The following is a 16,457-nucleotide window of genomic DNA, read 5'->3' as shown; positions in this document are numbered from 1 at the left end:
TTCACAGGAATTTGACTTCGGTCGTCGGTATTAATAAAAAATATAAATCAAATATCTCATCATATACCTACGGTAGTAAGAATGCAATTTCAAGGTGTCCATTCGATGTCACTAACATATCACAATACCATTAATAGAATATCAAGTATCGGAAATAATATCTCCTTCGTAAAAACTTGGAGACAGGAAAACAAAATCGAATTTTGTATTAATAATTCTCACGATTGGAACCCCAAAAGCAATATCAAAACCTTATGTATTGATAAATCGAATCCATACCTACTACTAAAACTTATGCAGTTCTTTTTTAAGCCTTAAGAAAAGATTGTTCACTAAAATTTTATCTAAAGAAGATTTAGTTTAAAATAAATAAGTCAAGAAGAGTGCAATTGATTAAAAAGGTGGTCTACATAACAAACTTAGCAGGTATTAAAAGCTCTAATCAGCAATATTAATGTTTGAGCTGGTATCGCACGTTTTATCAATCAACAAAAATCAAATAGTTAACTAGTTAGTTTTTCAATAGCAAAGATATCTGCCTTTTTGACTTTTCAACAGCATTACAAAAAATAATGTTTGATAAATTAATCACGGTACTTAAATAGAGTTTGAACACACAAGATTTAAAAGTGTAAAAATTGCTAGATTTTTTTAAAAATCCTGAAATTTATCAAGAAAACTTTGCAATATTCACCCACAAAAATTACATACAAATTCATCGATTTAGCCTTGTTATCAAGATCTTTTAAAACTGTTATTGATTTTCTATTGTTTTTTCGTTTGTTTTATGCTTTTCGACCATTTCATTTATATTTTAATCCAAACAATGATAAACATAATTTGATAACTTAGAGGAAGAAATTTGAAAAGCCTCTTACAATAGTTAATAGATCTCAATAGATCTATAGGTCACAGAAAACTCAACTCGTTTTTGATTGTTTTAAAACTTAATTCCAAAAAAATTATAGTTTGTTGAAGATCTTAAGGTTTAATTTTACTGTTTTTAATACTAAGTTATATTTCTAAAATTTTGAACCAATTTTCACAGAAACTATATTCAACAATATTAAAATATACACACCATTAATAATTTACCAAATTTCACCTAAAACACAAATCTTTTTCTTAATGATTTCGGTGATTAATCGACGATGCTTGTAAAAGCAGTGGTAATAACTTTTTCCGTTGAAAGAATATGACAAATATTGGATACCATTTTAGAGTAAGTCATACCGTAGCTGTAATTGAAAGTTCATGGATCAGTAGCAAATTAAAAAAAAAAAAAAAATAAGCTGCACTATCTATAGGGTTATTCCATAAGATGTTTCATTTTTAATGTATGGCTTTTAGGCAGTTGTCATTTTTGAAGCTGTAATCTATTGGCAAGTAAGAACTACGCCACTATTCACTTAATCGTCAAAAATTTGCAGTCACAGGCACTACAAATTTCTATTTTCGGTTTTTGAAGTATTTATAAAAATCTTTTTAAACCAAAAGTTTGTAATTCAGGACTCATTTCTTTTTTAATTTTCTGGAATTGAAGAAAAATAAACTAATATTAAAAATGAGTTTACGTCACTAATTACAAAACGCTTCACTTCCAAACTTATGATAGACACACTAAGTTTATATTTGACAGTTCCTTGCAAAAAATTATACTTGAAAAATTGATAAGCTAAATTTTTTAAACAAAAAATTAAATTCTTACGTTTTTTCCCACAGTCATGTAAAATTGATAATTAAATTATTTTAAAAACAAAAATTAAATACCTTCTAACGATTCAATACAAAAAATTAAACAAACCTCTTTAAATCAAGTTTTTATTAATGTTTTGAAAGAAGAAAACATAAAGATAAATGAAAATAATATTCATCAAAGAAATATTAAATTTCGTTCAAATTTGATTCATAAATTGATCATTATATCAACAGTTAATTATAATCTCTCAATTAGTACTTTTAAATGAATACATTTTAAAGGCAATTTTAAATTGTATACAATTTTGTCTAATATTTTGAGCCCTTTTTGTGATAAGAAAACGATAAAATGCAAATTTTCGGAAATTAAAAATCATTTAATTTTTTTAATGTACTTCATTAATACCAATCAGGGAGATATTTTGTTTTTGCTATAATATAAGTTACATAATATTATTGTTCTTATATTAATATTCAATCATCAAACTTTTCTTAATTGATTGATTAAAAAAACATAAACAATGCCTCTTGGCTAAGTATTTTTGGAAAACATTAAAGTTTATTTTAAAGTTAAAATAGTTAGTAAGGTATAAGAAGACCTTTTGTAGATAACGTCTGCGATAAACTCAATGTTTGTTTATGTCAATGCAAACTTAATGTAGAAATATTAGAAGGGAATCACAATTCGAAACTTATCACTGACTCCATAAGCTTTTTACCTGAGGAAGTCAGCTAGCAGGAAGTACAAAGTTACGTTTTTATATGAATTGATTAATATCGAATGTCGTTTTGCATATCTTAATTGAATTTTGAACCTACTGACAAATATTCGATGACCACTTTTAATATCCAAACCGCCATTTATTTGATATCATACAAAATTAAAAAAGAAGCTGAGATGTGACTCTCACTGATAAATTCAAAATTGTGTTTTTTTCGATATTTATAAAATGTTTACTAAATATTAATAGCAAGATTTGATGGAAGATTTGAAAAGTCCCAAGCCAAAATATTTCATTGTTCCCGAGACACTTGAGTCGAGGGTCACTTTTGAGTTTTGTTAAAAATTGCTTTTTTGTTAGAAACCTAACTGAGCGATAAAAATGTTTTGTGTATGGCAAAATAAGTTTAATTGAAATATATGTTTGTTTTTGTTTTTAAGATTTTAAGAAACAATATTTTGTATAGAACAATATTAGAGTCGATAATAATCAGTGTTTTACCAATTTTGTTAGACATTTTTTGTAGATTTGTATTTCTTATAAAAAATCAATTTGATTTAAAAAAACAATATTTGTAAGTCTATAAAATAAGGTTAATCTAATATTTTTCATTGCTGAAAAGGTATTAAAGTCAAAAACAATTTTGACCAACGTTTTAGTAGTATTGTTTAGGTTTATATTTCTTGTATGAAAACTGTTGCTTCGTTTCCTTCTAAAAATTCTAATAGATGTCAAAAACGTTATTCTTTGATGTATACAATTATTTTGGAACTAACAAATCTTGTAGTTTTGATTTTTTGAATTAATAAATCTCAATTACTATTTTTATATTTAACTGAATCTGCTGGGGGTATTGGTGCGAGAGATATTTGTTTTCAACCAAATTGTAAACCTTATTGAAAAACTGACTAACTCTTTTTCCAAAGTCATTTCTACATCTTTTAATGCTATTATTTGACATACGTACAGATGCACACAAAGTAATTTTTCTTCACACTTTTGGTTAAGACTCTAGAGACCCTGAAACGCCTTTCAACACCCTTTACCCTAACCCTTTACAATAACTTTCTAGCATGAAATTCAACATTATATTTATTCCTTTATTTCATTCGTCGACTACTCGATATTTTCGGGTTGTTTAGAAACTAGAATGAAAATTTAACTCAAAATTCGGATTTTCAAAGATCGGTCTCTATTTAAAATTTTTGTGAACTCAGTACGTTTTCTACTCGAATAAAAACAGTGTGCGTGCCAAGGATTCTGCTATCCTTTTTCTTAACTATTTCTCCTAAGCTAATGACTATTTCCAAGAACAGACTTACCATCTCAGAATGAGCACAAGGTCATTTCCACTATCACGATGACCTACAAATGGTGTTAAAACGCATAACGCCCTCAATAATTTTCTGTGGCCAAACCTCTCTTACTTATGTACTTATTACTGATTTTTCACTAGCTCAGTCGTGGTGGTCGATGGTCAGTGGTCTGTATTTTACCTAAGTACTTATTATGCCTTTTATAACATAAACAAAACCATTCAGTATAACATAGAAGACGAGTACTCGCCTGGAGTCTTACGATAGCAGGCTAATTTTTCTTTTGTTATTACACATTATAATTGTATGTATATTGTTTTCACTAATTTGCATATAATTTGTGTTTATTATGTTGTTCACTTTGCATATTCATTGTATAGTTTTTTTTTGTTTTTGCTATTGTTAGCTCTATACCATTAAGGCCCAGCAGGTCATCCGCCTGCCATATAATAATAAAAACTGACCAAAAGTGTCATTTGTTTCTATGGTCACACAAACAGAAAATAATTTGTTAGCTAAACAAATTTATTTTTATTACCATTGCTAATGTTTATAGTTATTTGACCACATTGTTCCGCTTTAACAATATTATTGGTAGGTAAGGTACCTATCTATATGTAGGTATTCATTTGTATATTATGAACTACCAATAGATATTTTAAGTGATTAGCTTTCGATATAATGTAAGTCCACACGGTTCGTCGTGGTCGTCGTCGTAGTCGTGCATTCATTGACAAAATGACTTTTTTGAGATTTGCATTTAATTTTTCTCAGAAATATTTGATTTATTGACCAATTGTATATTTTATCTCAATCTTTATCATCAATCAACAGGTACACAGATAGTATGATGAATAGCTATCAATCAATGAGCGTACCTGCGAGTGCATCAAGTTTTGCACAATTTTATCATCAGGCAGCCGCATCGGCAGTATCAGCAGCATCTGCTGGTGCAATTGGTGTCGATTCATTGGGCAATGCATGCACACAACCATCATCGGGTGTGGTGCCGTCAGCCGGCGCAGGACAAAGTATTGCCGATCTACCGAGGTATCCGTGGATGACATTGACGGGTGAGTTGATTTAAATATTTGAAAATATTTCATTTTTTATTTTAGTGTTTTTTGTTTTGTGTATTGGAAATTTATTTTTTTGCGGTGAAACTTGAAAAATAATTAAAAATATATGTTTTTTGAGGTTTAATTAAAATAAGAGGAATGATACCAATCAATATTTTCCCAAGGATGTTATTGTATTGGAGATCAACAATCTTAATAAGAATACGAGTATATTTGATCAATGTAGTATTACCTACTCTATAAGTAACTTTAAAGCAGCTTTAAGATTTTGAAGTATTGGAAATATTTGTGTATTTTTACCATATTAAAAGGTTTTCACTAATAACACAAACGACTTTGTTCAAGTGGTTGTATCTCCTAAATTTTCTGAAACCTTCCATAGCAATGGTTCCTTACAAAAAAGAACTTAAAGAGGTCAATTAACAGCTTCGAAACGGCTATTTGACATCATCCATATACAAATGATAAAGGTTATTTGCCTAAACACGGTCTTTTGCGTAGGCTTACGAAAAAAAGGCCAGCGGTGTGAAATCGAACGATCTTGCTGGCCAGTTGATATCGCCCGAAAATAAATTACTCGGTCAGTAAATTTCTCTTGCAATACGACCATATTCACATATGTTTTACCGCCTTGTTTAAACCAAATTTTCTCCAAGTCGTATTTCTTCAATAGCAGGAAAAAATGTTGTTTATCATATGATCTTAACGTTACGGACTGACGCGACGGTGACAGTCGTATCATCAAGTAAGGTCCAATCAACTCTCCGGACTAATGACAGCGACTTTTTCTACATGTAATGCCTACTCTCTATATATACTTCAGGATTCACAGAACCCCAAATACGACACTCTTCTTTTTAAACGTACCCACCGAGTGAAAAATGTGCTTCGTAGCTGAAGACATTGTTTTCTTGGAAAAGCGCCATCCACCGCATGTTGTTCAAGCACCTATTGGACGTATCTGCGATGTTATGAATGATCAGCTGGCTTCAGTTGTTGTGGGAACTCGGCTTAATATGGATGAAGGTGTAGATCCAAAAGCAAAATACGCCATAATTTGACATAAGACAGTCTTGAAAACGACAAGGAATCGACTCATTCGGGTCTGCATATTGACATATTCAAACGATCCATTTTCGTAAATGTCAGGCTTTTAACTGATACAAACAAATAGGTTTAACAACTTAGTTCGACAAATGTCAAATTCCAGCCGTATACTTTTTAAATGGATAACCCGTTATATCACTCACTGGTGATTTTCTTGAGCAAATTGAAATGTGATCCTCAACTTTAGTAGCTTAGCTTTCAAAGGTTAAGAAACTTTAAATTAATTAAAAGATCTATACATACATGCCTAATGATTAATTGGATTTTAATTTTTTTACAAACATTTTAGTCTTTTTTTTAATGCTTTTATTTTGCAATTAAAAAAGTTTATATAATGACTTAATGAGATTACGTTCATTTAACATCACATTTAAAATTCGTTCCTGTTAAAATTCTATGATATTTTTAATGGCGCATGTTAAGAGAGAAAGATAGATTATTTATAAATTTATAAATACCATCATCAGCTAATCTGATGGATACGCCATTAGTGATCATCTCATCTCTAATCGCATAATCAATTGTGTTTCCATAATAACCGTATATTCACATCTCATCAATAACAACAACAAAAATCCATCAATATATCTAAATACACTTAAAAGATACCTATTATAATGTGTTGACGATAAAATTAGTATTAATTTAAACACTTTCTCGAGACTTAACTTGCGAAACCTCCTTTTTTTTTAAACAAAAACAACAACAACAATAATAAAACTATTAAAAAAATTCAAAAATGGTCAATTAAATATACAAAATTTTAAACGTCAATAGAGCAAGAAGCGGTGCGATAGTAAAAGCAAATTAATTAAAATCATTATCTATCGTCCGTTTTTTTTATATTTTGCTGATGGAAGATAACACAAAAATCTAAAATTCATTCAAAATGAAATATAAATTTAATGAGCCCATTTATGTTGGATTTTATTACTTTTTTTTCGGGATCTTCTATAAACCTCTAACCTACTATCTCCCATAATAATATGAGAGTGTACATAATCTTTTGTTCATCATTTTTGTATCTTTCACTTCGTATATACAATATCTATGATGGAATATAGATTCATCATGTCGGAGATATACCGTAATACCCATAACAACTACCGTATGTGACCTTGAGACAATTAAGATTATGCCTCTGAAGTCTTCTTCCTCGTTAAATTAGCCTGCCGATATACATAACTTCAGTCAAGACTCACCGAACCTATAACAAACAAAAACGAAAGAAAAGAGGCTAGGCGCAGTAAAAAAGATTAATGATCGCCATTAAAATCAATTAAATAAACAATTTCTTGTGTTGTGTGTTTTTTTTTTGGTAACTTTATTATTACATTTTTACGATAATTTGATTGATTCATTGTTTGCCATCCGCATTGATCCGTCAAATCAAAATGGTGGACAGTGGAACGTGTGTGGAAATTATTCGTTTTTGTTTCTTAATCAGTTTGAGGTTTAAACTGATGTTGAACTTGAATCTTTTTGGTTTCTCGTTGTTTTCCTTTTAATAAAATTATTATTTTCATGTTCATAAGTAAATAAGAAATTGATAATAATTGTTATTTATTTTGACAATCAATGAATATTTAAAGAGTGTAATAAATAATCATATTTAACAAAAAAAATTATTAATAAAAGTTCGGAGAAGAAAATCATCTCCCTCGAGCTATTTGACACATTTTGAGTTTCCTTGTTTGTCAAACCCAACAACAACAAAAAGTAAACACTTTATGATAGGAGTGGTCATGGGTGAATGGACAGAGGCGAGCCAGATACCAGCATGAATGGTTATAGTTTAATATACATATGTTTGTTTGTCTCGTTGTTCGGTGTTCAGTTCTGTTCAGATACTTTTGTATCTTAAATTTATTGTATAAACTTGGTTCACCATGCTGTTTCCTTAGTCACAAAAATAAGATGAGCTAAAGTTAACAATTCGCTGTTTATAGTATGGAACCGTGAGCGTGGTATATAGGAAAGCCAAGTTCTATGAGTTATGATGGTGATTTATGTCAAAATTTCGTGCTCGTGGATATTTACAACACGAGAGAGATTTGAATTTGACAAAGGCCAAAAAATGAGTATTTTAAAAAAGATTAATAATTTATACAGTGGACTTCTTGTAAGTTGTGTAGGTAGAGGTTGGTATATTTGAGATACCGGTTGGATGATTTAATTTATTTTAAGTTTTTCTGACTTAAAAAAAACTCATTTTTTGACAGTTTAAGGAAACAGATAATTTACTACTATTTTTGTATAATTTCATAATTAAGCATATCTATGTCATTAATAAGAGGATTAATAATTAACACACACAAAATTATTAAAAACTCGTTTGTATCTATAAGATTTGAATTTAATTTAGAATAAGCCCTTTTTTGGAAGTATAAATTAACCTAAATCAGAGCTTTTATGAATATTGATTTGGATTTAAGGCATTCAGTTTTGAGATGAAGTTTAAGATTCATGTTTTTCTTTTATTATTTTGGGAATATGTTCTTAGTGATATTTCCAAGAAAAATTGTTAAATTAATGTAATTTTTTTCTTAAGGCTTTTAATTATATAATAAGTTATTAAGTTTGCATAGGAACAAACAAGATGCTTTAATTAGTAACTATGGAACCTATAGTTAAACTTAAAGGTGCTGGCTTGAGATGTGGAAAAAATGATGAAATAATAATAATAACTGATTGAAAAATGAACAAGAGCACACGCTCAAGAGGTTCTTCGTACATTTTTAAACTGTAAACACGGTTGCGCAAGTTAGAAAAATTAGAGTTTTTTTTTTTAATGAGGTTTGGTCAAACATTGATCCTCACATTAATTCATGACAACAGCTTACGACAAGATTAAAGATGGTAGTCCATCTTTCTACTAACTATCCGATTCTCTGTGCTTTATTGTCGTATTTTTCTTCTTTTGATTTCTTGGTTTTGAACCAAAAATAATAAATACTTAATTTTACATAACAAATTCAAACCACTGCTGTTCTCCTCAGAAACTACAGAAAAATAGCTTATGGCATTATTCAATTCGCCTAAAGAGAAAAGATACAAATTTTCAAAATATCAATAATAATATATTAGTTTACATTTCACTATAATTCAGAATAATTTATAGGAGCACTATGGTTTAAACTTTTATGTCTTTTGTCGTTTTCAAAAAAATTGAAGTTTTTATTAGCTGTTGGAAGCCTAAAAAACTTACTTAGAACTTCTCACCCTACACTTTTTTATCACATTTATGATTGTTATCAGAGCTATTCATCAATATTTGGGAAAAAATGAGGTAGAAAATTATAGGTCCACTTCTAAATTTTCCATCATTTCAAAGATAAGAAATTGTATTGTCAAAGATATATTTATCAATCATATAAATGGTTTCATGATGGTTTCAAGATTTTGGGAAGGGCCGATCTACTGTCTCAAATTTGTTTGAGCTTACAAAATTCTCTTTAAACACTTTAGAAGTTAACAAACAAATTCTTACAGTATGCACTGATTTTACAAAAGCTTTAAGCAGAGTCAACTTAAAAATCCTAAAGAAAACTTTGAGACCTACAGAATCAGTGAGCAATTGTTGAAGTGTTTTGGTTTATTTGGTCGTATCCAAGTTGCCTCTGGTGTTCCTGAATGAAGCCATCTGAGTCCTCCTATTTTCTTATTTACAAAAATGATGTGCCTAAAATCCTGAAATTCTGCAAATTTCTCTTATTCGCAGATTACATCAGATGAATTTTGTAGGTGATGTAATCTAAATTATCTTAAATTAAACATAGATACATTTTTTTCAATATCCTATAATATGTATTTATATCATATTGTTCCATTATATTCTTTGGATAGTGTTGAACTTAACATAGTAAAATTTTTAAAAAGGAATTCCGTAGATTTTAAAGATCCTTATACTTTAAAATCCCTTTACTGTATAACATTGTTAGGCCTTTGTTGGAATATGCTTGTTTTGTATGAAACCCGAAAATTCAATATGTAAACAAATTCTTTGGTACTGCTAACACTATTCATCATTCACGTAACAGTCAAGTACATTGTAATGTGTGTTTGTGACAGTCTTTGTATTGTTTTGTAGACTGCAGAAACTTAATTACTAATGCCATTTCTTTAGGTTGAATATAAAACGTCTTTTGGTTCAAGTAAGCCTTTAAGTCGTAGGTGCATAATTTTTCATTGGGCTTATTATAACATAGATATTTGTAAGTTAACAGTTTTATTGTATTTTCCAGTAAGAAGTTTCATTTTTACCTAATGTATTTCAATGTAAAGAAATAGCTTAACAATTTAAAACTTTATCAGCTAAATACCCCCCAGACTTATTTTTCATAAAATATGTAACAAATTCCATTTTTAAGGTCTTGAATATATTGTGTAGCATTGACAAAATATCGAAATCTCTTGTTATTACAAGATCACGGTGGGTAATCTTTTCGAGAGTAAGTAACGATCAAACTTTGAACTACCTATGACAAAATGTAAAATAATTTTGTATTGACTTTAAACAAATTCATTACGTTATTGAAACGTCCATCTTTAAAATTTTACCAATAGCGAGGTCTTTTCTTGTCAAATTTCAAAAGATGGCAGCTTCAAAATTGAACAGCTGTTCAAATAGCATATTATTCAAAAAGAAACCTCTTATATTATAATTCAAGAAAAATGCTCTTTAAACATTTTTTGGAAAATATTCGATCTTCAAGTACTTGAACTTCATTAATATACTTTTAGGATACTTTAGGATGACACATTAGATATGAATACCAGCTTCCAAATTTTCGACGAGTGCAGTGTAAAGATATCGTTTAAAAAAAAAAAATGTATAAATTGATAGTAATGATGAATGTCATTTTGGTCAGCCATGTTTTTTTTCAAAGTAAAATGCCTTAGAAAATGTATCAAGGGGTACCTTTTGTACCTTTTTCAATTGTCCAATGTGTGTGGCACCTGACCATAGGTCAAAAAATACCTGTTTTTATTTTGTATAAGTAGGTAAGTGAGTGGAAAATCAGAATACAACAAAATTACCTACCTGAAATTTTCATACAACGCTCAATGTCCAATCACAGTTGTTCTTCTTTGTCCATTTATTCTAAGAAATAGAAACAAAGTTTCTTTTTAATAAATTATAGTTTTTCTTAAGTTTTTCTATCAACAATTAATTTCAATTTCGTATTTGATGTTTTAGTTTTTCTTAAAACTGCCGAGTTAAATGTCCTTTTATGTTACAAAATATATTTTCTGTACGTTTCTTTTACAACGAGTGTCCAATAAAATTGATTATAATTTTGCATTTGCAATTTATAGTTTCTTACTATGCAGATTGTTATTAACATTTATTCCAAACTGCTGTTGTACTCTGAATACTATTTCGAAATTACTTTTAAACATGTTTTATTGTTTTCGTTTCGTTCGAAATTGGGATCTGCTCTAGTAATATCTCAAAAAATAAATGTTGAAACGGGATAAATAACTAATCATAAGTTTTAATTACATATCTCTTTCGAAACTAAGTCAAAATTTGAAAAAAAAAATCAAATAAAATATTTTATTTATCACTTAGCACATTCGACTCTTATTTTTCATTCAAATACGGAAGCATTGTGATATTTGAACTACGTATATTTTCAAAGTCAATTTAAATAAAAAAATTGTCATAAAATATCAAAACAACACACATTTATTAATAAAACCTTAAATATAACTCAAACTTGGCCGCTAATTTATTTATACAAGGCTATATAAATTCTTATGAACCAGAAATAAATTTTTGCAAAATCATTAGTCACCATCAAAAACTAAAGAAGAAAATTCAATACAAAAAAAGTATATAGTTATAAAGACAGACAGTAGAAGCAGCATTTTAATATCATTGATGCACTTCAAAATGCGCATGTCCTTGCATCATATACCTAAAGATACAAAGATACATACCTTCAAGCATTTGTTTCAATTTATATGTATGGGGAGACAGTTCCATATGCATCAAGTGAAGGATTTTCTTTAAACCTTCTTTTTTTATTCACGAGACTGTAATATATTCTCCTATAGATATTTACCATACCATCTATACAAAAAAAAGTATCTATCTATCTTATCTACAGTTTTTAATTAAAATACTGTACCAGCGAACTTTTGAAAATACATATCGCAATATAGGTCTTATATACCTACAGATAACATACAAAGAAAAGTCTATGCGCAGTGTCCATCAGTGCATTTTGTGTGCAAAATATACATATCAAAAAAAAAATGTATAGCGTACACAAAAAAGAAGATACATTACAAAAAAAAACCATAGATAAATTAATAAAGTTTAAAACAACAAATACACGCATTGTGTTTGCATAGTAGAGATTCTTCAATTTTATTAAATAATACAAAATAAAAATTAAACTATACAAATTGAAGAATATAGTATAACATGCAAAACTGATGCTGATGACATACTTTAAATGCGCGCAAATGCCCAATAAAATATTTTAATTTATTTGCACTCTAATGCACATCAGCGCCAACATAAAAATAGATAGATGAACAGTATTTTATTCAATTCAAAATTTCAAGTGTTTTTTTTTTCTTAGTAAGGGGGTAATGTGCTCTGGGGCTTGGATATTTTTCTGTAATGTGTTTTATTTTTTAAATAATCTGCAGTTTGAATTCGAAACCTTAGACAATGTATTTCTCTGTTTAATTAATTCTCTGATTTAGTTTTTGTCTACACAAAACCTGAATGATTAAGAAATTCTACAAACTTTATTTACAATTTTATTACGATTTAAAAAAAAATCATATTCTTAATATAAATATATATATATATATAAACTTAATATAAATGTCACAAATCTTTAGGTAATTTTCATAACTTTACTAACTTACTTACTTAAGGTAGGTAAGTAAATTGGTCCAGGGCGGAACTAAAGGCATTTGATAGAGTTTGCCACCAAGCTATCTTATCGAAAATGCGTGTTGTTGGTATTGATGAACCTCTTCTCCCTCAGATCTTCATGTTCGTTTCTAGATTCACATTCTTGTCCTTCAAATAGCGATTCTGCTATTCATGAGCGGCACTTGCATTCGGAAACTAATCAACTTTTAATACTTGGTATGTGTATCAAAGATCACCTCTTATTTAACGATCAGATATTTGATATCGCCAAACGATAGGATCCAAGAAAGGGCTTTAAGAATGATATAGGCGATAGATCTATAAACGAAACATTTAGGTACATCAATCGAAAACTGCCGCAAAGTTACATGCCGTTCATTGTTTTCCAGATATTTTAACAAACAATTTTCTGTAGAATTAGAAAGTTGTATTAAAAAAAAAAATTCAGCTGTAATACTCATGGTTCCAGAAATGTTCATCAGTTTACCCTTGAGCTCAATTTCAAGAATGTGGAATGCTCTACCAAACTCTGTTTTACCCGTGCATTTTAATATCAGAAATTTTAAGACCAATGTGTGCACCAGTATCTCCTCTTAAATCTTGCCCTATTTTTCTAAAACTTGCACTGTGTTTAAGGGTATTTAATAACCCCTTGAGTGCCTGTATACATCATGCAAAAACCTGGGCATCACCTAACATGCGTCTCCAGCCAGCTCCGCCCCTAGTAAGCTGTTTCCAGTTTCGGCAAGTTGGTTAAGGTTCTCTCTTCCTCTACTGCGCCATCCCTGGCGATCGGATTGGAAGACGTTCCGGGCTGAAGAGTTGATGTCCATAGACTATACATAACCTAGCAATCTTAGTCGTTGGACTTTACCCGAAGAATTTTTCTCTTAAGACTCTCTCATCGTTCTTTAACAGGATCCAGTCTTCGGCGCCATAAATGAGAACCGGGATGATGAGTGTCTTATAGATTGTCGAGAGAGGACTTTACCAGGTACTTAATTGCCTTCTTAGTCCAAAAAAGCAACGATTTGCAAAAGCAGTTCTTCGTCTGATTTCAGCGCTGATATTTTAAAAGTTATAGCTTTCCATGGTTTCGTTTGTCCTTTTTTGAAGACAGCATATACTTGTTCTTGCTCTCATTGACCACTAGAACCTTATGCTCCGCTTCTGTCAAACGCTCCACTGACATCACGCTTTGATCTTATAATTTTGTTAATATCATCGGCGTATCCGAGTTATTAGATGGACCTTTGAAAGATTGTGCCTTTAGTGTTGATGGTTGGGTTTCATACTATTTTTCCAGTCGCATGAAAGTGCATCGCCTTGTTTAAAACCTTTCTTGACATCAAATTTATCGGTGAGATCTTTTCCGACGTGGATAGATAGAGCAGTGTACATCCTGCGAAAACAGGGACAAGGATATACTTTGAATTGTGCTAATTACATACTTCCCTAAACAATAAGCCTTCGAGTTTATTTTCATACTGTTTGATATCTTGAGACTTGTTCTTTGGCCGTACTTCGTGAATGTGGAATTCTTAACCGCACTTTCTCACTTAATTATTTACCTAAGTTTTAGTCATTTAGGAGAACTAAAATACAAACAGTAACAGGTTTATATTTTAGGATATGTTAGTTGGTTTTGAAAACGGTAGTTTTGTGTGGGTCAAAATATGGTTCAATTCTTGAAAACTACAACTAAACCGCAAAAATAAGAGAGAAGAAGAAGATGATTCTAATAAAGTTGCTTTTGTTGACTAAATTTGCTATATTCCAACTATCGATCGTTAAACTCAAAATTTATCAGCTGTACGGCATGAAAACGACATAATCCCTTTGTTTAGAATTATGTGTTGTTGTGTATCAAGATTTTTTTTCAAAAACAAAAAACAGTAGTTTTCGATTAATTTGAATACAACTTTAATTCACTCCCTCTTACCACCCCATACAACTATTTTTCCCACTCCAAACATGTGTTTTTAGAAATTGTTCGGAACATATAAATGGAATTCTCACAAGAGTGTAAAGTTTTCGACTTATAATATTTAAAATACAAATTTTGAACGCCTATGAAAAGCTCATAATTCAAAAATCTCCAAATCCACTAAAATACTAAAACTTCTATATTATATAGAAATTTTGGTTGAAATGTGATCTCATTTTAAAACGTACATTTTATTATGTACATAAATGTTTATTTTGAAATACATTTAAAATACAGCAACTATCTTCTTATGTAATACAATAAACAAGTTCCTTCAAATATTATGGCAATAAAATTGTCATAGAAACATAAATCAAAATAGAAGGTTAAGACAGTTAGACATGCAAAAACAAAAAATAAAAAATTGCATTAATATTAATAGATTTCATATCTTGTTCAATCACTTATATTGTGTTGTATAATATTTATTTTATGTTTCAATTAATTCTTTTATAATTTTTAACGATGCCATTAAGCAATAAAATAACAATACCAAATCGTCTTATAAAGTGTATATAATTCAAACAAAAGAGCAATTTTATTCTTTTATGGATGTTTGAATTAAATATTTATTTCCTAGCTATAAAAACTCTACCCGCACTATAAAAAGTATTGATCATCGCAGATCAGAGATCTTTTAATGGTATTTTACCATTAATTTTAACCAGAAGAATAAGTAGTCTTTCCTAACTGTAGTATTTGTATACAATTTAGAAAATAGTTTTTGAAAGCGAAATTTATTTACATTGAATCACTTTTTTTAAATTAAATTACCACTTGATTGGCCAATGATCAATCCATGGATGTATCTAAAAACACGCTTTCTTTTTCAAAAGAATCTTTTTGTAAATATTGCTCTGGTGTGGTGTGATTGATGTGATTCTGATTTGTTATTGATTCTGTAAGTTATAACGTAATTTATGAGTTCAAAAAATAAGCAGAAAAGTGAGAAAATATCTAAGAAGTTGTTACAAGATGTTAAACAGATTTTAGTTAAATGTTTGCTTATTAAAATGTAGGAAGTCATAATCCCTTTGAAAATTTGCAGAGTTTCCCCCATTTTGGTTATCATAGCAAAATAAAAATAGATGTCTTATTTTTTTTAACTAAAGGAGATATGGAAATATTTGTTTAGAATTAATACAGGGTTATTCATTTTACGGGTTTAAAGTAAACGTAAATAAAACACATATAAAATATTTCTTTCATGATATTTCTCTTTTACAATAAAGTTTAAACGTTGACGTTATGTTTGAAACACTACATTATTTAAACGACCACCTTGCAAATCATTGGAAGCATTGATTCTTTTGAGGTAATTTTCGACTACTTTTTTACACATTCGGCCAGCCATAACTTGACGAATATTGGTTTTTAAGTGCTCAAGAGTTAAAGGTTTATATTTCGAATAGCCTCACAAACAAAAATCCAGTGGTTTCGAATCAAATGGTCAATGGTGACCAGTTGATATTGCCAAGACGAGAAATTATGCAGCTATGAAATGTTTCTAGTTGTGTGGATTGTGGCACGGTCTTCTTAAAACTACATGTTTGTAGCAAGCAAAAAAAGTCGGTTATCATTTGACCATATAACGATCCGAACTGACGGTGACAGTCGTTCCATTTCGAACAAGTAACGCCCAATCAC

General features: G+C 29.5%; 1 protein-coding gene across 3 annotated transcripts in view; it reads left to right on the top strand.

Moving 5' to 3' along the window:
- The window catches only part of LOC129941926 (homeobox protein abdominal-A), a 71,505-nt gene that overhangs the window by 4,773 nt on the left and 50,275 nt on the right, over window positions 1–16,457 (top strand). For all 3 annotated transcript variants that reach the window (XM_056050705.1, XM_056050704.1, XM_056050706.1), the window contains one exon: window positions 4,571–4,809. In XM_056050705.1, coding sequence (XP_055906680.1) covers window positions 4,571–4,809 — 239 coding nt within the window. The remainder of the gene's footprint in view (window positions 1–4,570; window positions 4,810–16,457) is intronic.

Source organism: Eupeodes corollae, chromosome 1, assembly GCF_945859685.1.
Source record: "Eupeodes corollae chromosome 1, idEupCoro1.1, whole genome shotgun sequence".
NCBI lineage: Eukaryota > Metazoa > Arthropoda > Insecta > Diptera > Syrphidae > Eupeodes > Eupeodes corollae.
Note: the sequence above shows the minus strand (reverse complement) of the source record. Positions and strands in the feature narration are given on the sequence as shown.